This window comes from Dermatophagoides farinae, chromosome 2 (assembly GCF_024713945.1).
Source record: "Dermatophagoides farinae isolate YC_2012a chromosome 2, ASM2471394v1, whole genome shotgun sequence".
In the NCBI taxonomy this organism is placed as follows: Eukaryota; Metazoa; Arthropoda; class Arachnida; order Sarcoptiformes; family Pyroglyphidae; genus Dermatophagoides; species Dermatophagoides farinae.
In genome coordinates, this window is record NC_134678.1 from 4386195 (window position 1) to 4409184 (window position 22990).

The window sequence follows — 22990 nt, forward strand, 5'->3', positions numbered from 1 at the left end:
GTAAACGGCGCGAAAATTTTCAATTATATAATACAGAAATCTATAGATTGGATGAAAAATACATTTCTCATTTAAATAGTCGTGATATTTAATAGCGGGTATACCCGAACGCTTATATTAATCTGCGACTGCGAAAATCTGATAAAAAATATTAACCTTAGTAAGCATGCTCGAATCTTGATAATTTTTGTCCGTCGTCCTCATCTGTATGAGTCATCTTTCTGTTGGTTAGTCCGAATCGAATTTTTATGGTCAATTTTCTACAGCATCCTTATCATCATACGGACTTATTAGTTTGCAATGCTTTTTATGTAAATTATTAAAAGTTCGAATGATCGAACTCAAATAAAAAATTTGCCTGTTTTTCCGAATATAAAAAAATATATAAATCCAATCAAACGACAATTACGACAAATGTACAAATTATTATCTGTCATTAACAATTTTTGCACATAAATACAAATGCCAAAACATAATGCAAAAACAGAATGTTCAACATCAACAATGTCTGATATTCGTAGCAATGAGAATTGCATTATCAATCATAATAATCGAATAAAAAATTCAAATAGCCTTAAACGAGACTATTCTGGTGACGGTACGATGATCATCAATACGAATGGACGTAGTAAGATACCCATTTATAATGGTAATCATACAGATATGGCCACTAATGGTCGAAATTCTATGAATGTATTGGCCATAAATAATCTAATCGGATGGAATATCGGTTACCATCATCATCAGCAACAACCACAGCAGATGATTACTAATTTAAATAATCTACGAATAATGGATTTACCCGAACATGTACGAATCCATCAGAATATACATAATCGTCTTAATCATCCACAACGTCATCATTGTCAACAACAACAACAAGCACTACGATATTGTCAACATAAACTCAGGTAAGATTCTCAGAAATGTGTTTGTTTCACTTGGAACAGAACAGAATAAATGAATGAATCGCGGCTAAACAGAAAAAAAATGAGTAGAAAGAGAATCTAATAGGCTTGTTATGCATTGTCATAAGAGCAAATGAGTGTTGAGAGACACTCTCTCTGCTCAATTATTGTAATGTGGCTGGCTCATTCGTTGTAGAATGTAACAACGTGTAGAGCTTATGTGGCTATTACATTGCTTACCATAGTGATGATAACATGAAAATTGATAATTTTTTATCATAATTTTACAGACCAAAAGAATTGAGTCGATCATTACCATCGACACCTGGATCATCTACACCGAAAGTAACACTTGAAGACGAAAGTTCTAACTCAATCATGTCATCATCAACCACGACCGCCGCAACGACAGCTACCATGATGACAAATGCAACCAAAAATAGTTCCCGGTAATTAATTTAATTATTTTTTTTATATTAACGATAGAATAATTTTTTTATCGAAAGAAAAAAACGTATGGCCAACTATGAGGAATATCTACCACTTTGTGAGATGCAAAAAGGTCTACAAAAAGGAGAAATCGTTGAGGTAAATTGAATGAATTTATTCATTATTAATTAATATCTCAAATGTCTTCATACAGGGAATATTACGGATCAATCAACGAAATTATAACGATGCTTATATCAGTGCTCCGGTAATATCTGGTATTTTCATATTATCCAACTTTATCCAATAGTGTTTTTAATCTAAATCTTTATCTTATTGTATCGTGACATGGATTCGCTTATAGGACGGAGGCTTAGACATTTACATTAAAGGTTTGATTGACCGAAATAAAGCATTAAATGGTGATCTTGTTGCTGTGAAATTTCTGGATGAAAAAGAATGGAAGGTATGATCAAAATATCTAAAATTTTCTTCGACAGTTTGATCCCAGATCTTTTCTTGAATCATATAGATTTCCTACACGGCAATAAATGCGAATTGGGAAGAATGGAAAGACGATTTCATGCGATTGATCATGGCAAATAATGAAGAAATAGATCTTTCAAAATTGAAACTCAATTCAAAAGATATGGGATTAATTAGTATGGGTTCAAAATCCACGTCATCACCAATGACAAACGAGACATCCAAACAGTTGTTACTGGATGAATTTGAAAATCTTCCATTGGAAATTTTCACCTTACAAAATTCCATTGTAAAAGAAGAGATATCTTATTGGCCACGATTAATTCAACGTACAGGAAAAGTGGTTGGAATTTTGAAACAAAATCATCCCAGAATGTTTGCTGGAACATTGAAATTTGATGAAAATAACGATAACAATATGAATCAAAAGAAAAAGAAAATAGAAAATGACAACAAATACGTAAAATTCACATCATGTGATATTAGAAATCCTCAATTAATCATACCAATACAAACATTACCCGAATTCTTACTAAAAGACCATATCAAATTTAAGAATCATTTATTCTTAGCTGAAATTACCGATTGGAAATCAGATAGTCTCTATCCATCTGGTAAAATAATCAAGAATTTTGGTAAAATGGGTGACATTGATGTTGAAACAGAAATTATGCTCATATCCTTTAGTATCAACAAAGACGATTTTCCAGACCAAGCATTAGCTGAATATCAGGAAATATTTCCGGATAAAGACTGGCATATTCCTGAAACAGAAATTGAACAACGGAGAGATCTTCGTAAAGAATGCATATTTACTATTGATCCAGAGACGGCTCGCGATCTTGATGATGCTATTTCTTATCGACAATTATCCGATGATCGATTTGAAATTGGCGTTCACATTGCCGATGTATCATATTTCATCAAAGAGAATACATTGTTAGATCTTATCGCCAGTGATCGTGCAACTTCTGTTTACCTGGTTTCCAAAGTGATCCCGATGTTGCCACACATATTCTGTCAAGATTTATGTTCACTAAATCCTGGCCAAGATAAGCTTACATTCTCGGCTATCATAACAGTGAATAACTATGGCCAGGTTCTGGATCGATGGTTTGGACGTACAGTTATAAATTCATGCTGTAAGCTTTCCTATGAATTGGCACAAAAACTTATTGAATCCGATGATGATAACAAATTGGACGAGTCTATCTTTCCTCAGCTTTATGGTCCATGGTCTTTATCCGAAATCGGTCAACGTGTTCGCCATTTACATATTATAGCCAAAACTCTGCGACGAAATCGACAAGAGTCTGGCTCCATTCGATTGGATAAAACTAAAGTTTCATTTATGCTAAATGAAGAAGGCATGCCATTGGCATTGTCCAAATATAAGCTCCGCGAATCGAATTGGCTCATCGAAGAATTTATGCTTATGGCAAACAAATGTGTCGCTGAATTTCTGTATGATAAATTTGCTCCCGAAGGAAGAGCTTTCTTGCGATGTCACCCATCATTGGATAAGTTTGTTCTACGTGAATTTCTAAAATCAATCAAAGATATTTGTCCCATTGAATTTAAAAGTGAATGTTCACGATCAATGGTCGAATCCTTAGAAAAGTTGGCCGATATCGATAGAAACTTTTGCCAAATGTCTACAATGTTTTTGATAAAAGCCATGAAATTGGCTATGTATACCTGTGTAAGCGATCAGGATAATCCCCTGTCATATCATCATTTTGCGTTGAATTTTTCCACATACACTCATTTTACATCACCAATACGCCGATACGCTGATATTATAGTTCATCGTTTACTTTCCGTTGCTCTTGGATACGAATCAAGTATATGTTCAAAAACGAATGAAGAATTGAAAAAGATAGCTGATCATTGTAATACGAAAAAATATAATGCGATGTTAGCTTCAGAGAAAAGTACGGAAATCTATCTTAAGGCATATATATCGAAAATTGGATCACTTACATCGAAAGCAATCGTATTTCAAGTATATGATCATTCATTTGATGTCCTGACGCTGACATTTGACACCATCAATCGTATTTATTTGGATCAACTATATATTGATGATTATCAATTTATTCGTGATAATAGTAAACGTGAATTGAAATTGAAATGGAAACCAATCGACAAACAATCGATGCCCGACACTTGTTCTGAAACCTTGTCAGATGACAACAAAATGAATTTAATTCAAACTATAAAAAGTTTTGCTATACTTGATATTGAAATGATTGTAACGGATAAATTTGAATTTAAGGTAAGATGCTTTGTTATATTCTCTTGTAGATTTTCATTCTTTTTCATCTGTCCATTACATCCAGGTCATTACTGCTCATCCAAACGGAAAATTTATTTATAATTTGAAATGATCTTATTATTTTGAATTTTTTTTTATTTTTATCGAATTATTTTGCCAATTTTCTGATATATTTGAGCATGAAATATTTTATTATTAGTAAAAATAAAAATGCTAAAAATGCAAATTATTCCTTTTGGCGCCATCTTTTATCTAAACGATTGACGAACAGGTTTGATATTCGCACGAGTTAATCGAGTCCTATAGCCAAACATTTGAAACAATAAACAGAACAATATCTGAGAAAAAAGCAAATTCTCTTCAATCAAATAATGACTAATCTTCGACCATTCAAATTGGACGATTTATTTCGTATCAACAATGTGTTCGTATCAATAAAAATTAAACGAATCTAATTTTGTTTGTTTTTTTTCCTAAAGAAATTTAGACCCATTCACTGAAACCTACGGTTTATCATTCTATCTACAATATTTAACCCATTGGCCCGAATATTTTCATATAGCTGAATCATTAAATGGTGAAATCATGGGATACAGTAAGTCATGTATTATAGTCATATTGTATAATTATTACAACCATATTTTGTTCAAGTCATGGGCAAAATTGAAGGTACCGGTAATAATTGGCATGGACATGTAACCGCTTTGACTGTTGCCCCACAATATCGTCGATTGAATCTAGCTGCTAAACTAATGTATTGTCTAGAGTTGACATCGGAAAGGTTATTATTCACTATTTACAAGATTTAATTACTATAAATCTGTTTTTATATTTTGAAACAGGAAACAAGCTTTTTTTGTTGATTTGTTTGTTAGAATTTCGAATAAGATTGCCATTGATATGTATAAAAAACTTGGCTATAGTGTATATCGACAGGTATTGGAATATTACACCGGGGATCCGGATGAAGACGCATATGGTAATTGATTATCAATAATTTACAGTAAATTGAACTAATTAAATTTTTTTCACGTTGATCGAATGCATATAGATATGAGAAAAGCTTTATCTCGTGACAAACTTAAACAATCAATCATTCCATTGCCTCATCCTGTCCGAATTGAAGATTTAGAATAAATATTCCTTAATTTATGGCCTTGGTCTTCTATCCATTATAATGACTCATTCGGAATTTTCCAATCTTTATTTTTTATTTATTTCCTAAATTCGAATAAAGATGTCGCTTTTGATGTATGTTTTGATGTTTGTTTATCTTATTTTTTACAAAACTCAAATCTGATTATTATCATGACGACAATAACAGATAATACCATTTATTCATTTGAAGATCTTTCTTCATTCGAAATTCCGAAAAGTCATCTGGTATGTCAATGTTGTTATTATTGGAATTTCTCTTTTAATATTCCTTTTTAGCTTGGTTCATGTGATCATGTGGGAGACTATGAGAAATTGAACAAAATTGGACAAGGAACATATGGAGTCGTTTACAAAGCTAGAAATATTCAAACTAATGAAATAATGGCTTTAAAAAGGATTAAGATTGAAAAACTTAAAGATGGATTCCCCATTAGTAGTGTTCGTGAGATAAATATTCTGAGAACAGTTCATCATCCAAATATTGTCGAATTTAAAGATGTCGTCGTCGGTAAATCTTTGGACAACGTATTTTTAGTCATGGAATATTGTGAACAAGATTTGGCCACATTGATTGACTGCCAAATTCACTTCACCGAATCACAAGTAATCAATTCAGTTGCACAATTAAATGATTAAATTTTTTTCTTTATAGATCAAATGTCTGATGCAACAACTTTTTCGTGGTTTAAAATATTTACATAAAAACTTTATAATTCATCGTGATTTAAAAGTATCAAATTTATTGTTAACTGACAAAGGATTATTAAAAATCGCTGATTTTGGTCTTGCACGAAACTATGGATTTCCAAACGATCCAATGTCACCATGTGTCGTGACATTATGGTATCGAGCACCGGAATTATTGTTTCAATCGAATTATCATTCTACAGCTATCGATATGTGGGCAACCGGTTGTATATTTGGTGAATTATTGTTACAGAAACCATTACTGCCTGGACAGAGTGAAATGCAACAGATAGATTTGATTATTGATTTGATAGGCACACCAAATGACAAAATTTGGCCAGGATTTTCTGACTTGCCTATTGCAAAAACATTCACTGTTAAGCATCAACCATTCAATAATATATCACATCTATTTTCATGTGTATCAAAAGCCGGTATCCGATTATTGAATTTACTTTTAATGTACGATCCATGGAAACGAGCAACGGCTGATGAATGTTTACAAAGCTCTTATTTTCGTGAATCTCCTTTGCGTGAGTATTTTTTTTTTGCATCAAGACAAAAATTCTAAAATTTTTTTGATCGTTTTTTTATCTACTAGCTTGTGACCCAAGCGTGATGCCATCGTTTCCTCAAAGTCGTAAAAACCGATAAATACTTCTCTGTTATAATGTGATATTTTTAATTCTCAAAAATATTTCTACAGCATTGTGTTTTCCAAGGAATATAGAATGATTGACATACATAACATCGAAAACGATAAAAAGTTACAAAACGTATTGACAAAATTGTAAATTTTCAAAACTTTTTCTCTTCTTCAAGTTCGTTCAGCCTTTCCACCACTGTTTGTCCTAGAACTTGATCACGGATGTAACGTTTTTTTTGCACCATGGACGGTGGTCCATATCCTCGTCCATCTAAATAACTCCATTCTGGCATGAAATCCAAACGATTTTTCGGTCGATTATATTTCTTTCGCCATTCTCGAACACCAATCATACGTTTATTTTGGTTGAATATCAACGGAGTAATGATTTGGTTTCGGAAAACACCATAAATCCATGAACGATGGGACAAAGATTTCAGTGAAGACATCCTGATGAAATCAATGAATCAAACTATTTAATAACCAAAATTCATAAATGGACATGAACTTTTCGCATGTGAGAACAATTGATTGGAAACTTTTCTACTATTTTACATTAGAATTTTCCGTAAAGATTTCGGATAAAGTTTATTCATTTTTTTTAAAAAAAATAAATTTTTCATTTTACAATTTTTTTAAATTTATTCGTAAATCCGAATATACGGATACGATCATATTGAAAAATAACAATGATCAAATGATAAAACAATTTTTTTCGCTTGATAAATTTTTCCCGATAAAAATCATGGACAAAAAAAAGGAAGGAATGGATGATTAATTTGAATTTGAAAAAGATGTGTGAAATGTCGAGTAGTTTTTTGTGAGTTAGAAACCTTGGATATAACCATAAGCTTCAAGTGTTGACATAATCAGATAGAATAGCCATAAGAATACGAAAAAACTGACCGTCGTGATTTTCGGTATGATCGGTCCTCCAAGTTCACCGCCTAAATATGCACGTCGTATCATTAATACAGCTGCACATATAAAAGCACAAATGCAATATAAAAGTACTGAAAATCCAAGACTTCCCGGCTCTACTTGAAATCCTCCTTGTGTACCTTTTATAGCATGATAAATGGCAGCCATTGTCCATGCTACACCAATACCAAGAAAAACATTCACAGCATTACTTCCGGTTACATTTCCGACAGATGAATCTGCATTTTTTTCATTTTCCGCAGCAATTTTAGATGCGAATGTATCCGGTACGGAAGTACCTAATGCTACCAATGATATAGCTGTCACTGAATCTTTTAGATGAACAGTAGCCCCAAAATGTGATGCTAGATCATTGATCAATGCAGTCAGTACGCCAATCATTGTAATGGATACAAGAAAACAGGCCCAACCATTCCAAATGGTGGCTGGTGGTACAAAAGCAAAGGCAATTTTCCAGAAAAAGGTGGCATAATGGATGAAATAATCGCAACAGGTACGTTCACCTTCATCTGATTCTTCATCTTTTGATCCATCCAATGTTTCTCGTTTTGAACATTCAACATCTTCACTCAATGATGAAGATGCACTTAATTTGTGCATCTTAACGGCCGTTATGATTTGATTTTCCCATGAACCGGCACGATCAGCATAGCCTAATGTTTTCTTTCGTCGCATCAAACTGTCTACAATTTGTTTGAACTCTTTAGATTCACGTATCCGAATCATACATTTTGTTAGGTCACCTAAACGTGGAGCACCACGTTCATTCAATTCATTGTGGACATTTTGTTGATCACGGCGATGTGGTTCATAAAGTTCAACATAAAATATGGAATTTTTTTCATAATTTACATTATTAATTATGGAAAGGTTGATATGCTTTTTTGTTTCATTATTGTGAAATAATAAATGTCCTTCGCTCATTTCAAAATCTTCACCTGGTTTTGCTGTTGCCGGAATAGTACGATATGGTACGGCAACCGTACCGCGTGCACCACAATATCGGATTACATCCAAACGATAAACACCAATGGTTTCGGGCATTTGGAAGACATTATTGACAAATGAAAATACACCCGAATGATCATCATCCAGTATATTGATACGGGCACGGTCATCCATAATGTTAATGATTGGTTTTTGATTTTCTTCCGAATCCATGGCTACTGATGCATATTTAGCATCAAATAGTCGTACATAAAAATGTTCATCCTCTTCGAATTCATCATCATTGATGATAGTCAATATTATTTGTTTATACGATTCTCCAGGTCCAAAAATTATTGATCCAGAAGCTGGTTCATAATCAGTGCCCACTTTAGCGGTACCATCCTCTGTACGATAATGAACAATAATAGATGAATCAAGATCCGGACCAGAACGACGAACAGTCAATGACATTTGTCCAACATCTTCCATTACCGTATATTCTTTAGGATCAAATTTTACATGAATCATAAATTTCTCCTGAACATCATGGGAGGAAATCATTTCCAATTCATCCGGTTGTTTACTATTTTTTGCCGATGGTGTAGGGGGTGTTTGAATCGATAGAGAATCACGCGAACTATATGAATCATTAGGTAAATCTGTACTTGAGCCAAGCATTCGTCGTGCGGCAATCATTCGATAATATGCACGACTTTTGGGCTGAAGTTTTTGAATCTCGGCGCGGCCAATCGCTTCAAGCTCTTCTAATGTTGCATTCGGATGACGTGAATATACATCTTTCAAAATTTCGATCACGTTCTCACGATGATCTTCAATCAATTGTAAATCTTCTTCACTGGCATCAATATACTAAAGTTTTGTGTTCAAATAAAACGGAAATGAGAAAATCAATCGAATTTGTCATTATTACAAACCTTGACATTTTTGTTGAGCATTTCGATCGGATTGTCTTGTGTTTGTTGAGCGGAATATGAGCCATCTTTGACAGGTACTGGATCTATTATGGATTGAGGTTGCTGTTGAGGCGGCTGTTGTTGATCAACTTTGTCTTTGATTTGCCCATTAACATTGTTCAATTCCATTTTTTCCTCACCCGTACCGTCTTCGTTTGATGTCGAACTTAGTGTTTGCATTTTGCTAGGTGGTTTCGATTGCGGCGATTCATATAAGCGATTACGTCGAAAACGATAATGTTTATCAAGATATTTATAGATTAATAAACGTTTATCGGCAATATAAGCTAATTGTACAGTAAGATAGAAGAAGAATAAAGTCATTAATCCTTCCCATACTTCGATAACACCCGGGGATGACCATATTAATATAATCAATAACCAAACATAGGCAAACACAGAGAAAAGCATTGTTATGATGAACACACGAAGGTATTTAATTTTTTTAATCTGTGTACTAGGTACAGCCCATACACATATTGCAATAATAACAAACATGTTGAAAGCAGCCGATCCGACAATTGTACCGGGTCCCAATTCACCCGCTTCAAAATTTTGTGCATAAATTTCAATTGCAGAAAGTAGAATTTCTGGCGCAGAAGATCCTAAGGCCATTAATGTAAGATTAGAAACGGTTTCATTCCATATCCGAACAGATACGATTTCTTTGCGACCATCTGGACGACGTACAATAATATCACGTTCTTGACTGGTAATCTGTTCAATTGAGGACATAAAACGATCTGCAATTATGGCCACACCGACAAACATATAGATCAATGCAAATAAATAAACAACTCCATGTAATATCATTGTTTGTAGGGAGTCATCAGAATACCAACATGGTAGTATGAGACCATCTTCACAATGAAATGTAAATGAATTTTGATGATTGAGTGATTGATTTGCAATTGAAGTTAATGATGGTGATGGCAATACAGTAGTTGTGGATTGAAAAAAGGAATTTAAATTCGATATGATCGAATTATTTGTGAGCTCATCATCTGGAGTAGATGAAGATGATGATTGTAAATGTGAATAATAATGTTGTTGCAATAATGATAATGATGAATGATTGTCATTAATTTGATTATTCGAATCGGATGTCGGTAACGTTGATGATGATGGCATAATATGCGAACCAATGGCTGCCGTTGTATTCACAATGAAAGACAATTGATTTGAATAATTCGTTATTGGGGACATCATTGATAAAGATGACGATGATGATGCAGGTGTTGTTATTGAATTCATCATGATATAAAATCGTATATGCTATAAAACAGTTAAAACTTCATAGTGAAAATGGTGTCAAACGGAAAATAAATTAAACTCGACATCTGATCAAAAATTGATGACACGGATGATCGATGATTCAATTGACCAGAATCGGAAGAAAATTGAACTGAAAAATGGTAAATAAAAAAAAATAATCAGTAAAAGAATTTTGTTCACTTTAAAAAAAAGAATGACGTCAACACAGAAAAAAATGTTGATTTTTTCATTGAAAAAAATATTTGAAAATAACAGGTCTGTAGTAATTTGACTGTACCAAGCCATGCATTCATATTGAATTGAATCGAGAATGATGATGATTCATGCAAATTATTTGAAGCTTATCGAACCGTATTGAATTGAGAAAAAATACTAACTGTGTTCAATGAATGAATGAACACAATGAAAAAATTAAAGTATCTCATTTTCTACGGCCAAAAATAGGTTTAAGTATGTTTCTTTTGATGATGATGATAAGACATTGGTTACTGACTGTCTCCCACATAATTAAATTAGAAATGTTTGTAAGCGAATAAAATGAAAGAAAACAAGCTAAATTATAACCGAACAATAATGATGATTAGATTGTCAATCATCATAATCATTTATTATTCATCATCGATATCTTTAGCCTTTGAAATATAACGATGACGAAAACGAATTGGAAACTGTAGGATATAACTTTAGAATTGTTCTAATCGTATGTCAAAATCAATAAAAAGTAAAGTAAAATAAAAGGATTACAGGCATACTGACAAAAAACTTTTTCGTCAAAAAAAAACGAGTAAAGTCTAACAAGAAAAAATCGAATGAAAAATAGCTCGGTTCATTGATAAAATAGGTAAATTGTTTTAGTTGATTTGTTTAGAGATTTGGCATGAATTTTTCGCCAAACTTCAGAAAAAAAGAGACAAATAAAAGATATGGATGAGTGAAATATCTTGTATTTTTTCTCTTTCACTCTCGATATTTTGGCCGATTTGTCTATTCGATTTGAGATTGACGTAATAATGATGATGAAAAAAAAATATCGCACAAATGCACACACATACATAAATAAATTGACGATTATAAACGGAAATCAAATATAAGATATATGTTTCATTCAATGATAATTGAATTGAAAAAAAATTGATCAATCAAAATGAAAAGAATTTCAAAATTGTATTTGATTGATCGATCGTGATTTTTTTTCTATTTCTTAAGCATAGAAAACTGCAGATAATTAAGAAATTTTGTAATTCAATACAGGACAAATAAATAAAACAGAAAAAGACTAAGTTCAAGTTAGATATATTTTGTAAAAATAATATAAACCTAAGAGTGAACAAAATTTAAAAAATCAACAAGTGATCACATCATCTTCGATGATAATCGGAATAATCATATTGTGTTGATTTTGTTGATGAGATTAAGCAAACTTTCGGCTATAATAATAATCATTATCATAATAAACTTTGTCTACACTGAACACCAATTATTCAAAATGGCAATGACCAAATAAGAACAAAGCGAAAGTCAAAATACAATGAAAGAGAAAAATCTTGAAAATGAGAAAATCAATAATAATTTGGTGATAAAACCAAACATATAACAAATAAATTGTGCAATGAGAATGAAGTGGAAACTAATAAAATCAAATCCAATTCGACATCTCATATAAATAGAACCTGGTTGGTTCCATTAGGTTGACATTTCGATATTACAATTTACACACAAGCAAAAATTAAGTGAAAACACTCATTTATGAATTGATAACTTATTAATGAGATGAGTGATGATTGAGATAGAAACACTTAAAGGTATATAAATTAATGGATGAAAATAATGAATTGATGATTCCAAGTAATTATTGTAAGTGAGAATGATGAATAAGCTATTTTTCCAACCAATGATTTCGAAATAGGAATTCTTTTCATGATAATTATACGAATAAAGTAAAAAAAAAGCAAACAGAATTAATTGATTGAATGCGGCGGTGAAATAAATTGTCATCGCTACATACGTGATATGATGAAATAGTTTTTACATTTTGTCCTAAAATCACGCACAATAAAATGAATTCAGACAAAATGACACATTTTATCGACATTATATCCTCAAGATAATATGTCAACTTTTTGTTTTTCATTTCAATATTAAAAAATTTAAACTACATTTAAGAGGATTATTATCATACTTGATAATAAAAAAAAGTCTTTTATCACCAAATTTTGATTGATTTAATTGAAAATGGTATACAAGATCTCGGTGGCCAACCCTGGAACAATAAATCAATCATTTAATAATGATTAGAAAAATTTTCCAATTTACTTATCAATATACTTGATGTAGCCATTATGGATGAGTTGAAAAAGCAATTAATAGCACAAACAAAAATTCCAAATAATATTCGAATTATAAAACAAATATAACTTGTTGATCATCGATCGTGATCGATTTATAAACACAATTTTAATTGATAAAAACCAATATGATCCAATCAGTTCAACAACCAAACAATGTCGATATAGCTGAACATATTTTTGAATTGAAATGTGATCACCAATGAAATGAAGTATTTTATTGCAGATTAATCTCTACCTTTTGGATGAGTTTTTTAATTGAAATAAATAATAATCATATAAAGATCAGGATGAAATAGTAGTTTTAGTTCTAAATGTAGTTAATACAATTCTCACCGTATATAATGACAATGTGACAAGTGAAAGTAATTTCACAAATTGAAAGAATTGAAATCGAGCCAGTGTGAGTTCAACAAAATGTCATGAGTAGGAAACTTTTTTGTCAATTGAACCGAATGAATTCACGGTGGTAATAATTGTCTTCTAGCAACATTCATAAACATGTTTTAATATAATGAAAAGCGACAAAAAAAATCGGAAAATGAAAAATCTATAAGGTGACTATCATTTTTCGAGTAAGTTTTAAAACGATAGAATTCTTTCTATTCAGAAAACTTTTTTTTTGTCACCAAAAGTTATTTTTGATGATTTTTTTTCACTATTATGTCGTCGAATATAACAAAAGATAAACATTTTTAACAAAAAAAAAAAAAAAACAAAAAAGTTTCAATCAAAATTTGAAGGACAATGCTGCACCTATTTTTTTCGAATATTTCTCTTTGGAACAAAATCATGAACAATCGTAAATAAACAGATTCAATGTGAATGATTAAGGCAGGTGGCCAGCAAACTTTTCAATTGTTGTTTGGTGGCCATGATGGCATCATCACGATAATTAACATCAAACATTATCAAAAGCTACATCGAAGAACTTGTTTATTCATTCACAATGCTTCATAAACTTGTTACACTCAAAATCGTCCATTCGCCACATCAATTTATCCTCCCCCACATAAACAAGTGAAATTTCCATTCAATTTTGATCTTCTTGTACATTGTAACGAAAACACAAGAAAAAAATGATTTCTAAATATGGTAACAATTATGTGTGTGTTTGTTGTGATGAGAGAAGCCCTGAGGATAGGCTAAGCTTACTTGTTTTGGTTGTTGATGTTAGAATTCTATGATTTGAACATGTGAATTTAAATTTTATTGGATTGTTTTTTTAGCTTTTCCATAATTTGCTTGAATTCCAATTCTTTTTTATTTCAGTACAGTAAATAGAATTTACCATAATTCTTCTGACCATAACATTATTTAAATAATGTTAAGGTTAAAAGTAAAACCAAAATTTAAATGACTTTTTCAAACATATTTGTGCAAAAATTTTAAAAAGTTTTCTCTATCATTTATATGATTGCAAACAAAAATGGCCCATAATCGAGAATGAGTTTCGGCCAAAATTTTTGAAAAGATAAATCTTCATATTTGAAAATCGAAATTTTGATTGTAAATTGCATTGTACGACAAAAAAAAACGGCTTTGACAGTTAAATGGAAAAAATCGTCCCAAATCACAAATGACAATATATTTGTTATAAAATGAAAACGATTTCGATCAATGGGTGTGGACAAAACAAAACAAAACAAAAAATGGAATTCGAATTCATTAGCCTTTTTTTGCTATTCACAATCATCATCAGAATACATTATAATTTAAACGAAATATTTAACTGTTTGCTATCTTCTGTGTATACAAATCTTGCTATACAAATAAAATACAATAATTCAAAATGTTCGATAATAAGTAGTCGATCGATTCCTATATTTTTTTCGATTTTTCATTGAATCATCATCTCGTTTCATTCTATATTATAATAACGGTAAAACAAACATCGTTGATAATTCCAAATGATTCTGCACACTTAATGGTTCTCAGAATTTAATGGATCGATTGTTACACTCATATTCATAGAAAATAACTTTGACAGCTGCAAACTTTTCTGCAAATCTTTTTTTTTCGATATGAATTTTTTTTTGACCATCTACATATTAAAAAAAAAATATTCTGGATGGCATCAATTTCATTTTTATTATTCTTTCAAATTCTAGATCATGGCCTACATCATCACTGGATTTTGTTTTTCTGCATGCCTGCATGACGTTTATAGTTTGATCGTTGAATACTTGCAAAGAAAATCAAATCATCCGTTATAAGATTATGTCCTGTCACGTACAAAAAAAAACAACAACAAAGACTAACAGACTGTTGACATACGAATAATCAATCAAATTCTCGTCACTTTATATGCAATCATTTAGCAACAAGATAAACAAAATTGTTTCTACTCATTGAACATACCTACATAAAGAATCATATAACATTGAATATGGTTTATTTTTGTTTCATTTATAATTCTAATAAAGAAATTATCGAATGAATGAACACCAACACAGAAATAAATTATTGCGGGTGATTCTTTATATTCCAATGTTAACAATGACCATGATAAAAATTTATCCATGGATGTATAGTTTCAATTCTACATTAAATGAATGGTTTTTTTTTTTTGCTTACGAAAAAATGTTTGTCTGTAAAGAATCCAAATTTCAGAACCTGTGGATAAATAGGCACATAAATAATAAATATATGTGTGTTTGAGACATATTTTTTTTCTGTGCGTAATCACACCAAGACAAACTTTTTATTCATTCATATGAATAAATCGAAATTGAAAAAAGGAAGAAAAAAGTGATAAATAAAAAAAAGTAAAATTTTCATTGTATTTCAATTTTTTTTATTATTATTATTCAGATGAACACAAAAAAAACGAATTGTTTGCTTTGACATGTTTTTTTTCCCATGATTCCATATTGTGAATAGAATGTATGCATATTTATATTGAAATGAATTTGTATTTTTATTATTAAATCACACCATATCAATGATGTAACAATAATAAATTTTTGTCTCTAAGCCTTTGAGTAAAATAATAGAATTGAGTGAGGAAAAAAACCAATACAGGAACACATAAAAAAAACTGCCAAACTCATTTCTTCGAAATGAATCATATATTCATTCTATTGCTTTATAAAATAAAATGGAATTTTATTTTTTTTTTTATCAAGAAAACAAAATATGCAAAACAAAATGTGAACAGTTACAGTGCCATTTCGTACATATTTTGGATGACAGTCCATAGACGAACAATATTTCTGTTCATTGGTGATCGAATTGAATTGAATTAATATATTCAAAAATGAAACGGTAAAATTTTGCCGAAATTTTTCGGATCGTTTTCAGAGAATACATAATTTGATAAACACAAAAATTCCAGAGGCACATTGTCCAACTTCATCATCATCATCATCATCGATTTTTGTCATTCACAAACCAATTTACTAACCGACCAATCAATTATTATGACTTCAAGTGAAGCATATCATATCTGATATATACATCATTATTCACGCATCCATCCAAAGTATTTTTAGAACTTTGATGCTAATGAAGCAAAAAAAAAAAAAACTTTGTTCAAAACGATAAAGTCATGTAATCACTTTTTCTCAAGTGATTTCTCTCTACATTTCATTTTTACATTTCTGATTATTATTATTAATTTTTTGATGATGATGAAAATTCTAAAAGAAATGAATACTTGTGTGTGAAGAAATATGAAATTAATATTTGTTCCATTGAATACACACAAACACACACACACAAACATAATCTTGGTTACACGTACATATAATATTTAGCAGAAAAATGTAACAAAAAAAAATGGAGTAAGCTAAATTATATATTTACCATGAAAAGAATTTAATTGGTAAATATCTTATCGGTAAAAAATGAAAATTCCATTTCTACACGGAGAAATTCTATGATAAGCCTTCATCCAGTGGTTTCAATTTTCAACTTCCCTTTTATTCTTGATAACATCATAACGAGCATTCAAAAGGATCTGAGATTAATTCCATGCAAAAGCCTCGTGAAGTAAAAAAAAGGAAAGAATTCACATCATTATTATAATAAGAGCTATATTATCGTAAAGAAGAAAAAAAATGAATGAATGAACACGCTAATGTGGAAAAAAAAAATTCTAGACGGCTAATTTTGTTTCAAATAAATATGTTCCATTATTATATAAATAAAATGTATGTTCTGTTTTCATAATCTCCTTACAACATGTATATCCAATATTATTGTTATAATGAAAAATAAAGTGAACATAATGATATTTGTATTTGTATCTATTTCATAAATTTTTTTTTGTATGTGCATTTTTGTCATACCATCATAGCCAGGCAAACAAAAAAATGTTTCTGCAAACCAATGTCAATGCCAGAAAGCCGCTGGCCATTGTTTATACAATTTCTTAATCATATTCATTATTAACTAAATTATTCGAAATTTCTGCATTACTTATTCGAACTATTTTGACTATTCGTCATTTTGTTGTTATTGCTATATTGTCATTGGTGTCAGCAACAAATTCTTATTGTTTACATGCACATTTGATCAACATTTAAATTTAAAAAAAAATACATTGATATTCAAATAGTATAATAGAACATCAATGTCATCATTTTATCAACAAGGAACAAATATTTGCATACATTTAAATGAAACAAAAAAAAAAAAAATTGCACCAAAGAGAAAACATTTTTTTTCCTGGATATAAAATGAAAATAAATAAATTCATGACAAACACAATAAGAGTAAACAAAAAAAAAATGAAAATGAAAAAAAAAATCAATCAAAATGTCAATTTTTGTAATGTTTGAATTTTTTTTTCTTTCATTCACTTTCTTGTATCCGATTTCTGAATATTCGTGACATTTTTAAAATCAAGGCCTAAAAAATCATAGATTTTATTCTCATCATTAAAGCTATATGAATTTTTATTCACTAAAATTTTAAATTATTATATGACCATTTTTATGATGGAAAAAATTATATGAAATTCATCTTTAATTTTTTGTAGTAAAAAACGTTTTATTTTTTCATATAAAAGTTTTTGCTTTTTATTCTACTCAAAAAAAAGAAAAAAAAATTTCGCTTTTCTAATTCAGGTCCATAACATCTGGTTGACACATCTCATTTATCATCGTCGTCGTTGTAGTTGTCCATGGTTATTTGGAGACAATTCTGAACATATATAAACATTCCTCGGATACAACAAGATGGAAAATAACAAAGCCCACACACACACACACACATACAAGCCCAAAACTATATATTTTATGTATTAGATGGTCTTTCAAGAAAATTGGATTCGTAACGAATTCATATTATTTTCAGAAACCACCACCACCACCACCATCATCATTTCATCCTCACATAGAAGAATAATTTGTTCAGTATAATAATTTTGAATTTTTATTTCATCTCGGAAAATAACTACGGAAAAAGTCATAGCCAATATGAATTCAAAAGAATGATTTTCAAAACGAATAGTGACCGAATTATTCATACGAATATGGTGAATTTGAAAAAAAAAATTTAAAAAAAACAAGACAAACAAACAAATGCCGATGAAGTAATTTGAAATGAAATGATAGCCATAAAAAAGGTAGCTAGCTGCAAACAATATTTGGAAAATAAATTCACCAGAAATAATGATTTCCTGTGCAATAGTATTGCCAAAAAATTTTCTAGTTTTTATGTTTTTTTTAGACAATTTATAAATGAAGTTATCACCAACAAAATTCTGGTTGACATTTGTTCTACTCTTCATTTCTAATTCAGGATTATTGAAAACAACTTTGACAATGAGGGTAACCGGAAGAATTACTAGTGAGCTGAAGTAGGTAAAATTACCGTTCCTTCGTCATAAAATATGAATGATGAAATTCAATAATCATATCAACCTTCTATCTGAAAAACAACTGTCATCACAGAGTATATAATGGAATTAATGGATTAAAACTCGACATATAGAGAAAACATTCGATGTTAACCACCAGAAAGAAATCTGAAAATAGAAATAGAAAAACAGATCTAAGATGAAAAAAAAATCCTTTTTGCAACTTACCAGACAGATCATAAGAAAACCGGAATGTAAATCAAAATTAATTACATATGGCCTGGTATCGGTTTCTTTGGAATGTTGTTGATGATTATGTAAAAAATCTGGTTACTGTTTTCTGTTTTTCATCGAAAACATAGCACATAGAATTGAATATAAACAACAACCAGAAAAAAATGTTTAAAACACACCTATATGGATAGAGGCACACTTTTTAGTGAAGAAAAAAAAAACTACAAGAATGAAAATCAATCAAATTGACACGATTTATGTTGTGCTGTCGTTTGAATTATTCTTGAAAGTCTGCAAGTCTTGTCATCACAGCTGCTTAATGATTCGGTTGTTTTTTTTTTGTTGTTGTAAAATATTCATTATCAGAAACGAGTTGATTAATTGTCTGTGATTAATGAAAATCGATGCAAAGAATTTTTCTCATTTACACTTATTTAGAGAAAAAATATTTTCATTTACACATACACATTTGAACGGACATGGAAACTATTAAAAAAAAAAATTTATACCGTTTGAATGCTAATGTCAATGGTAGTAATTTATTTATTTTTCCCGTTGATATGAGATGAGATTAGTGAATGAGAAAAAAAAGAGAGAGAGAAAGAGACTTCAAGATTATTTATGATGATAAGAAATTTTTTTCTTGCACAATATAAAATAGATTGTCATTTAAATTTCGGTATTGCCGATTTATCCGGTACAATTTTTTCTGACTTTTTTTTACTATTTATATAATGGTGTCCAGGATGTTTGAATTCTGGCTATTATCATTGAATTGATGTTAAGTCAACAAATAAATACCGATAACAAATGCAAATATTAGCAATTTGTCATCAAAGAAAATTATGAATTTGACAGTTGTCAGGTTATTTTTTTTATCATTGTCAACTGTTTTTTTTTTGAAAATAATTAGTTAACTAATCATTTAATCAATCGGTAGTAGATCGATTGATTTATTCCAAGTGGCCAATTGTCGCTAATATTATCAATATTCAATATATTCATGTTCCATTTAATAATAATAATATTTACAAGAGCCAATGTGATTACTATAGCAGATTTAAAAAATCAAACACACGTATAATTTCACTTGGGATCAGCTTTGACGTCACAATGTCAGGAAAAAAAACTAAAAACTAGAAACAAACATACAAACAAAACAAAATCGAAAAATAAAATTGAAATCCAATGCCAAAATTGGCAACGATGACGACCATCGACGACGAGACCTACGCCGATACCGATAATAATAATCCTCATAGCTCCTCTTAATCAGTTTCCATTGATTCAGATATCGATTCCACTTTCTATATGGCTTCTGATTTTTTTTCTGGTAGGCGTGAGTTTCAATATAATTGTTTGTTGTTGTAAATTGAATAAAGTAATACACTAATCATCAGAAATATAAAACAGTATCAAATCACTTTTAGAAAAAAAGATGATTTTGTTGTCAATATTGTTGTCGCTAATGATAATAATAATAATAATGGCAAATTGTATTCAATTTTGATTTCAATTTGGTATCTGTTTGTTTTCTACGGATCTGGTAAGCTGTTAATTTTCCCATATACACAGAGAAATAGAGAAAAAAGGAAACATTGAAAAATAAGAAACGAGACAAAAAACAGCCTTGAATGAAAATGGATTCATTCAATTTTGTTTAGTTTACACTTGTATGAAATGTCATTATTATTATTATTATTATAGTTCCAAATAGAAGATAATTGGGCTAAAAAAAAAAATAAAAAACTTTAAGAAACCCTGTAATCAGTAATTTTAAGACCAATGAATTCACGATTGACGAAAACCGACAATTCAATTTTTCATGATCATCATAATGTGAAAAATTTAGCTTGAAAGAAATCAACTTTTTCAAACAAAACAACAACAACAACAACAAATGCAGAATCTAAAAAAAAAGAAAAAAAAATATCGAGCAAATTTTATAACCAAATTGAAGAAACCCGAAACTTTCCGAATCTTACAGAGCTCAAACACATACACTATAAACTATCATTACAAAGAGGTACTTACCATTTATTCATAGAATGGTTATTTCGTTGCCATATCATTATGGATTTGTCGGTGATAATGTCGTTGTCAGATGAATAAAAACTAGTTGGCTTCATCTGATGATGGATGTTACAAAAATTTAGAATAATAGAAAATGGTGAAAATGTCTTTCTTTTCTTTTAGAATATTATAAGTTATATTCACTGATGATACATTGATGAAACTTAACAACATGGCAAAAAACAAAATCATTTTTTTAAGGCATATACCCGGAATATTCAGCAAACTTTCAACACATATACACACAAAAAGCGAGAATCAAATGAATTGTATGTGATGAAGATGTGGTTCCGAACCGATTTGATTCGAATCTAAAATGATGATGGCGATGGTGGCTATGTAGCAATAAGAATTGAGTGTTTGTATGTGTGTGTGTGTGTGTGTGTATGTATGGGCCAAAACTGTGGTGATACTGATGACGAACGATTGACGCATATGACGACAACGTCGACTACTGACTGAATTCAAGCACGCTTACCAAACGAAAACCAATTTTTCGTATTCCAGATATCTAAAATAGCCAACCCAAATACCGCAATATTGCACTACCACCACCAATAACTGAAGACTTTCTGCACTTGCTCTGGTTTTTATCTCATTCTCTTGTTTCAAGTTCATCACCCAGCTGGAATAACAGAATTCTCAACTTAATGACCTCGACAACAATGTCGATGATGATCATGAAAAATGATAGTGATAAATTTTTTTTTTTTTAATATTTATCCAGTTGCTTATTATAATCACAAGCAAAAACAGCTGAATCATGGATTGAAAAAATTTTAAATTCAATCCATGAATTCAGATTGTTCGTTATATCATAATTATCACTGGTTCCTTTCTATGATGATGAATGACATAAATAATATAGGGCAGAGTTGGTAGCCGCAAGTTGAAATTGGGCAAGAAACCTAAAAAAAAAAATTCTTCGCTCCCCTTCGGTTACACGATTCCCAAAATATTTAATGGATGTTTTTTTTCTTTCGTCAATGTTGTGCACAAATTCTTATTATAACAAATGCGCACGAACACCATACCAAACACACGCTTTGAAACAAAATCGATTCCATTGAATACAGAACAAACATTATATTGTTGGCTCTTGGGACATTCATTTCTAGCTTTCACTTTTAAATGAATGATTCAAGTGTATCCATAGGATTTCTATGGTTTTGTAATTGAGAATTAACAAAAAAAAAACATTTATATTCTGCTATTTCTATAGTTTTTTTTTTCATTCGTTTTTGTGGCACCCACAAGACCAAATCATATTTTTTTTTTTTTTTTTTTGATTCGTGATTCATGAACCAATTCAAAGAATATGAATTTTCAAAAATTAAAAAAAAACATTTGAAAATAAAAATACCGGATAGTGAAACCCATAAAAACTAACTTAATAGATAACCAGAACCCAGAATAAAATCAATTCATGTGCTGAGGCATATTTTTTCTTTGTTTATGTATTTTTGATTTTTGCTCTGGTTGCATAAATTCTCAAAAAAAAAAAAAATGGAAAAAAACTTTTTCCGGGTCTAAATCGCTTTAAAAGGAAAAAAATTTAAAACAAAAAAATTTAAATCGAATAAAGACAAGCACATGATTTGAATGAAGTTCATGAATCGAAAACAACTTTCAAAGTTAATCGTTTTTACCCAAACAGAAAAGCACGTTCCCTTTTGAATTATTTTGTTTTGTTGTCATTTTTTTTATTAATTCCTAAAAATAATATTTGAAAATAAAAGTAAGAATCTTTTAAGGCTTTTTGTTCAATTCAACTTTAATAATGCCAGATATAAAGTATATAATGTTAAAAAAAGTGAAA

The 22990-nt window shown here is 30.2% G+C and overlaps 4 protein-coding genes across 22 annotated transcripts; 3 read left to right on the top strand and 1 right to left on the bottom strand.

Moving 5' to 3' along the window:
- Nucleotides 1–184: 184 nt before the first annotated feature.
- On the top strand, nucleotides 185–4327 carry LOC124495659 (DIS3-like exonuclease 2). Its single transcript, XM_047059081.2, has 7 exons — nucleotides 185–911; nucleotides 1199–1357; nucleotides 1415–1496; nucleotides 1552–1605; nucleotides 1702–1803; nucleotides 1870–4101; nucleotides 4166–4327. Exons 1-7 carry the CDS (start codon nucleotides 463–465, stop codon nucleotides 4211–4213), a joined length of 3126 nt encoding a protein of 1041 aa, XP_046915037.2. The 5' UTR covers nucleotides 185–462; the 3' UTR covers nucleotides 4214–4327.
- A 25-nt stretch (nucleotides 4328–4352) lies between these two features.
- Nucleotides 4353–5355, top strand: Naa20A (N-alpha-acetyltransferase 20 A). The gene is made up of 5 exons (XM_047059149.2): nucleotides 4353–4525; nucleotides 4581–4696; nucleotides 4753–4882; nucleotides 4944–5080; nucleotides 5153–5355. The coding sequence occupies exons 1-5, from the start codon at nucleotides 4473–4475 to the stop codon at nucleotides 5236–5238; spliced, it is 522 nt and encodes a 173-aa protein (XP_046915105.1). The 5' UTR covers nucleotides 4353–4472; the 3' UTR covers nucleotides 5239–5355.
- LOC124495680 (cyclin-dependent kinase 10) lies at nucleotides 5309–7222 on the top strand. 2 transcript variants are annotated; one of them, XM_075735970.1, is made up of 5 exons: nucleotides 5309–5352; nucleotides 5426–5484; nucleotides 5536–5862; nucleotides 5912–6479; nucleotides 6548–7222. In XM_075735970.1, exons 3-5 carry the CDS (start codon nucleotides 5641–5643, stop codon nucleotides 6598–6600), a joined length of 843 nt encoding a protein of 280 aa, XP_075592085.1. In that variant the 5' UTR covers nucleotides 5309–5352; nucleotides 5426–5484; nucleotides 5536–5640; the 3' UTR covers nucleotides 6601–7222. The 2 variants fall into 2 exon arrangements, with proteins under 2 accessions (XP_075592085.1, XP_046915059.2); XM_047059103.2 differs by lacking the exon at nucleotides 5309–5352 and having other exon boundaries at nucleotides 5359–5484.
- On the bottom strand, nucleotides 7142–21626 carry LOC124495598 (sodium/calcium exchanger 3). Of its 18 annotated transcripts, XM_075735966.1 has the most exons (5): nucleotides 13027–13977; nucleotides 12719–12973; nucleotides 12473–12624; nucleotides 9400–10843; nucleotides 7142–9334 (listed from the first exon to the last, which is right to left on the bottom strand). In XM_075735966.1, the coding sequence occupies exons 4-5, from the start codon at nucleotides 10693–10695 to the stop codon at nucleotides 7418–7420; spliced, it is 3213 nt and encodes a 1070-aa protein (XP_075592081.1). In that variant the 5' UTR covers nucleotides 10696–10843; nucleotides 12473–12624; nucleotides 12719–12973; nucleotides 13027–13977; the 3' UTR covers nucleotides 7142–7417. The 18 variants fall into 18 exon arrangements, with proteins under 18 accessions (XP_075592081.1, XP_075592073.1, XP_075592077.1 ...); XM_075735958.1 differs by lacking the exons at nucleotides 12473–12624; nucleotides 12719–12973; nucleotides 13027–13977 and adding exons at nucleotides 19093–19204; nucleotides 19278–20070; XM_075735962.1 differs by lacking the exons at nucleotides 12473–12624; nucleotides 12719–12973; nucleotides 13027–13977 and adding exons at nucleotides 18879–19032; nucleotides 19093–19858.
- Between the last annotated feature and the right edge of the window lie 1364 nt (nucleotides 21627–22990).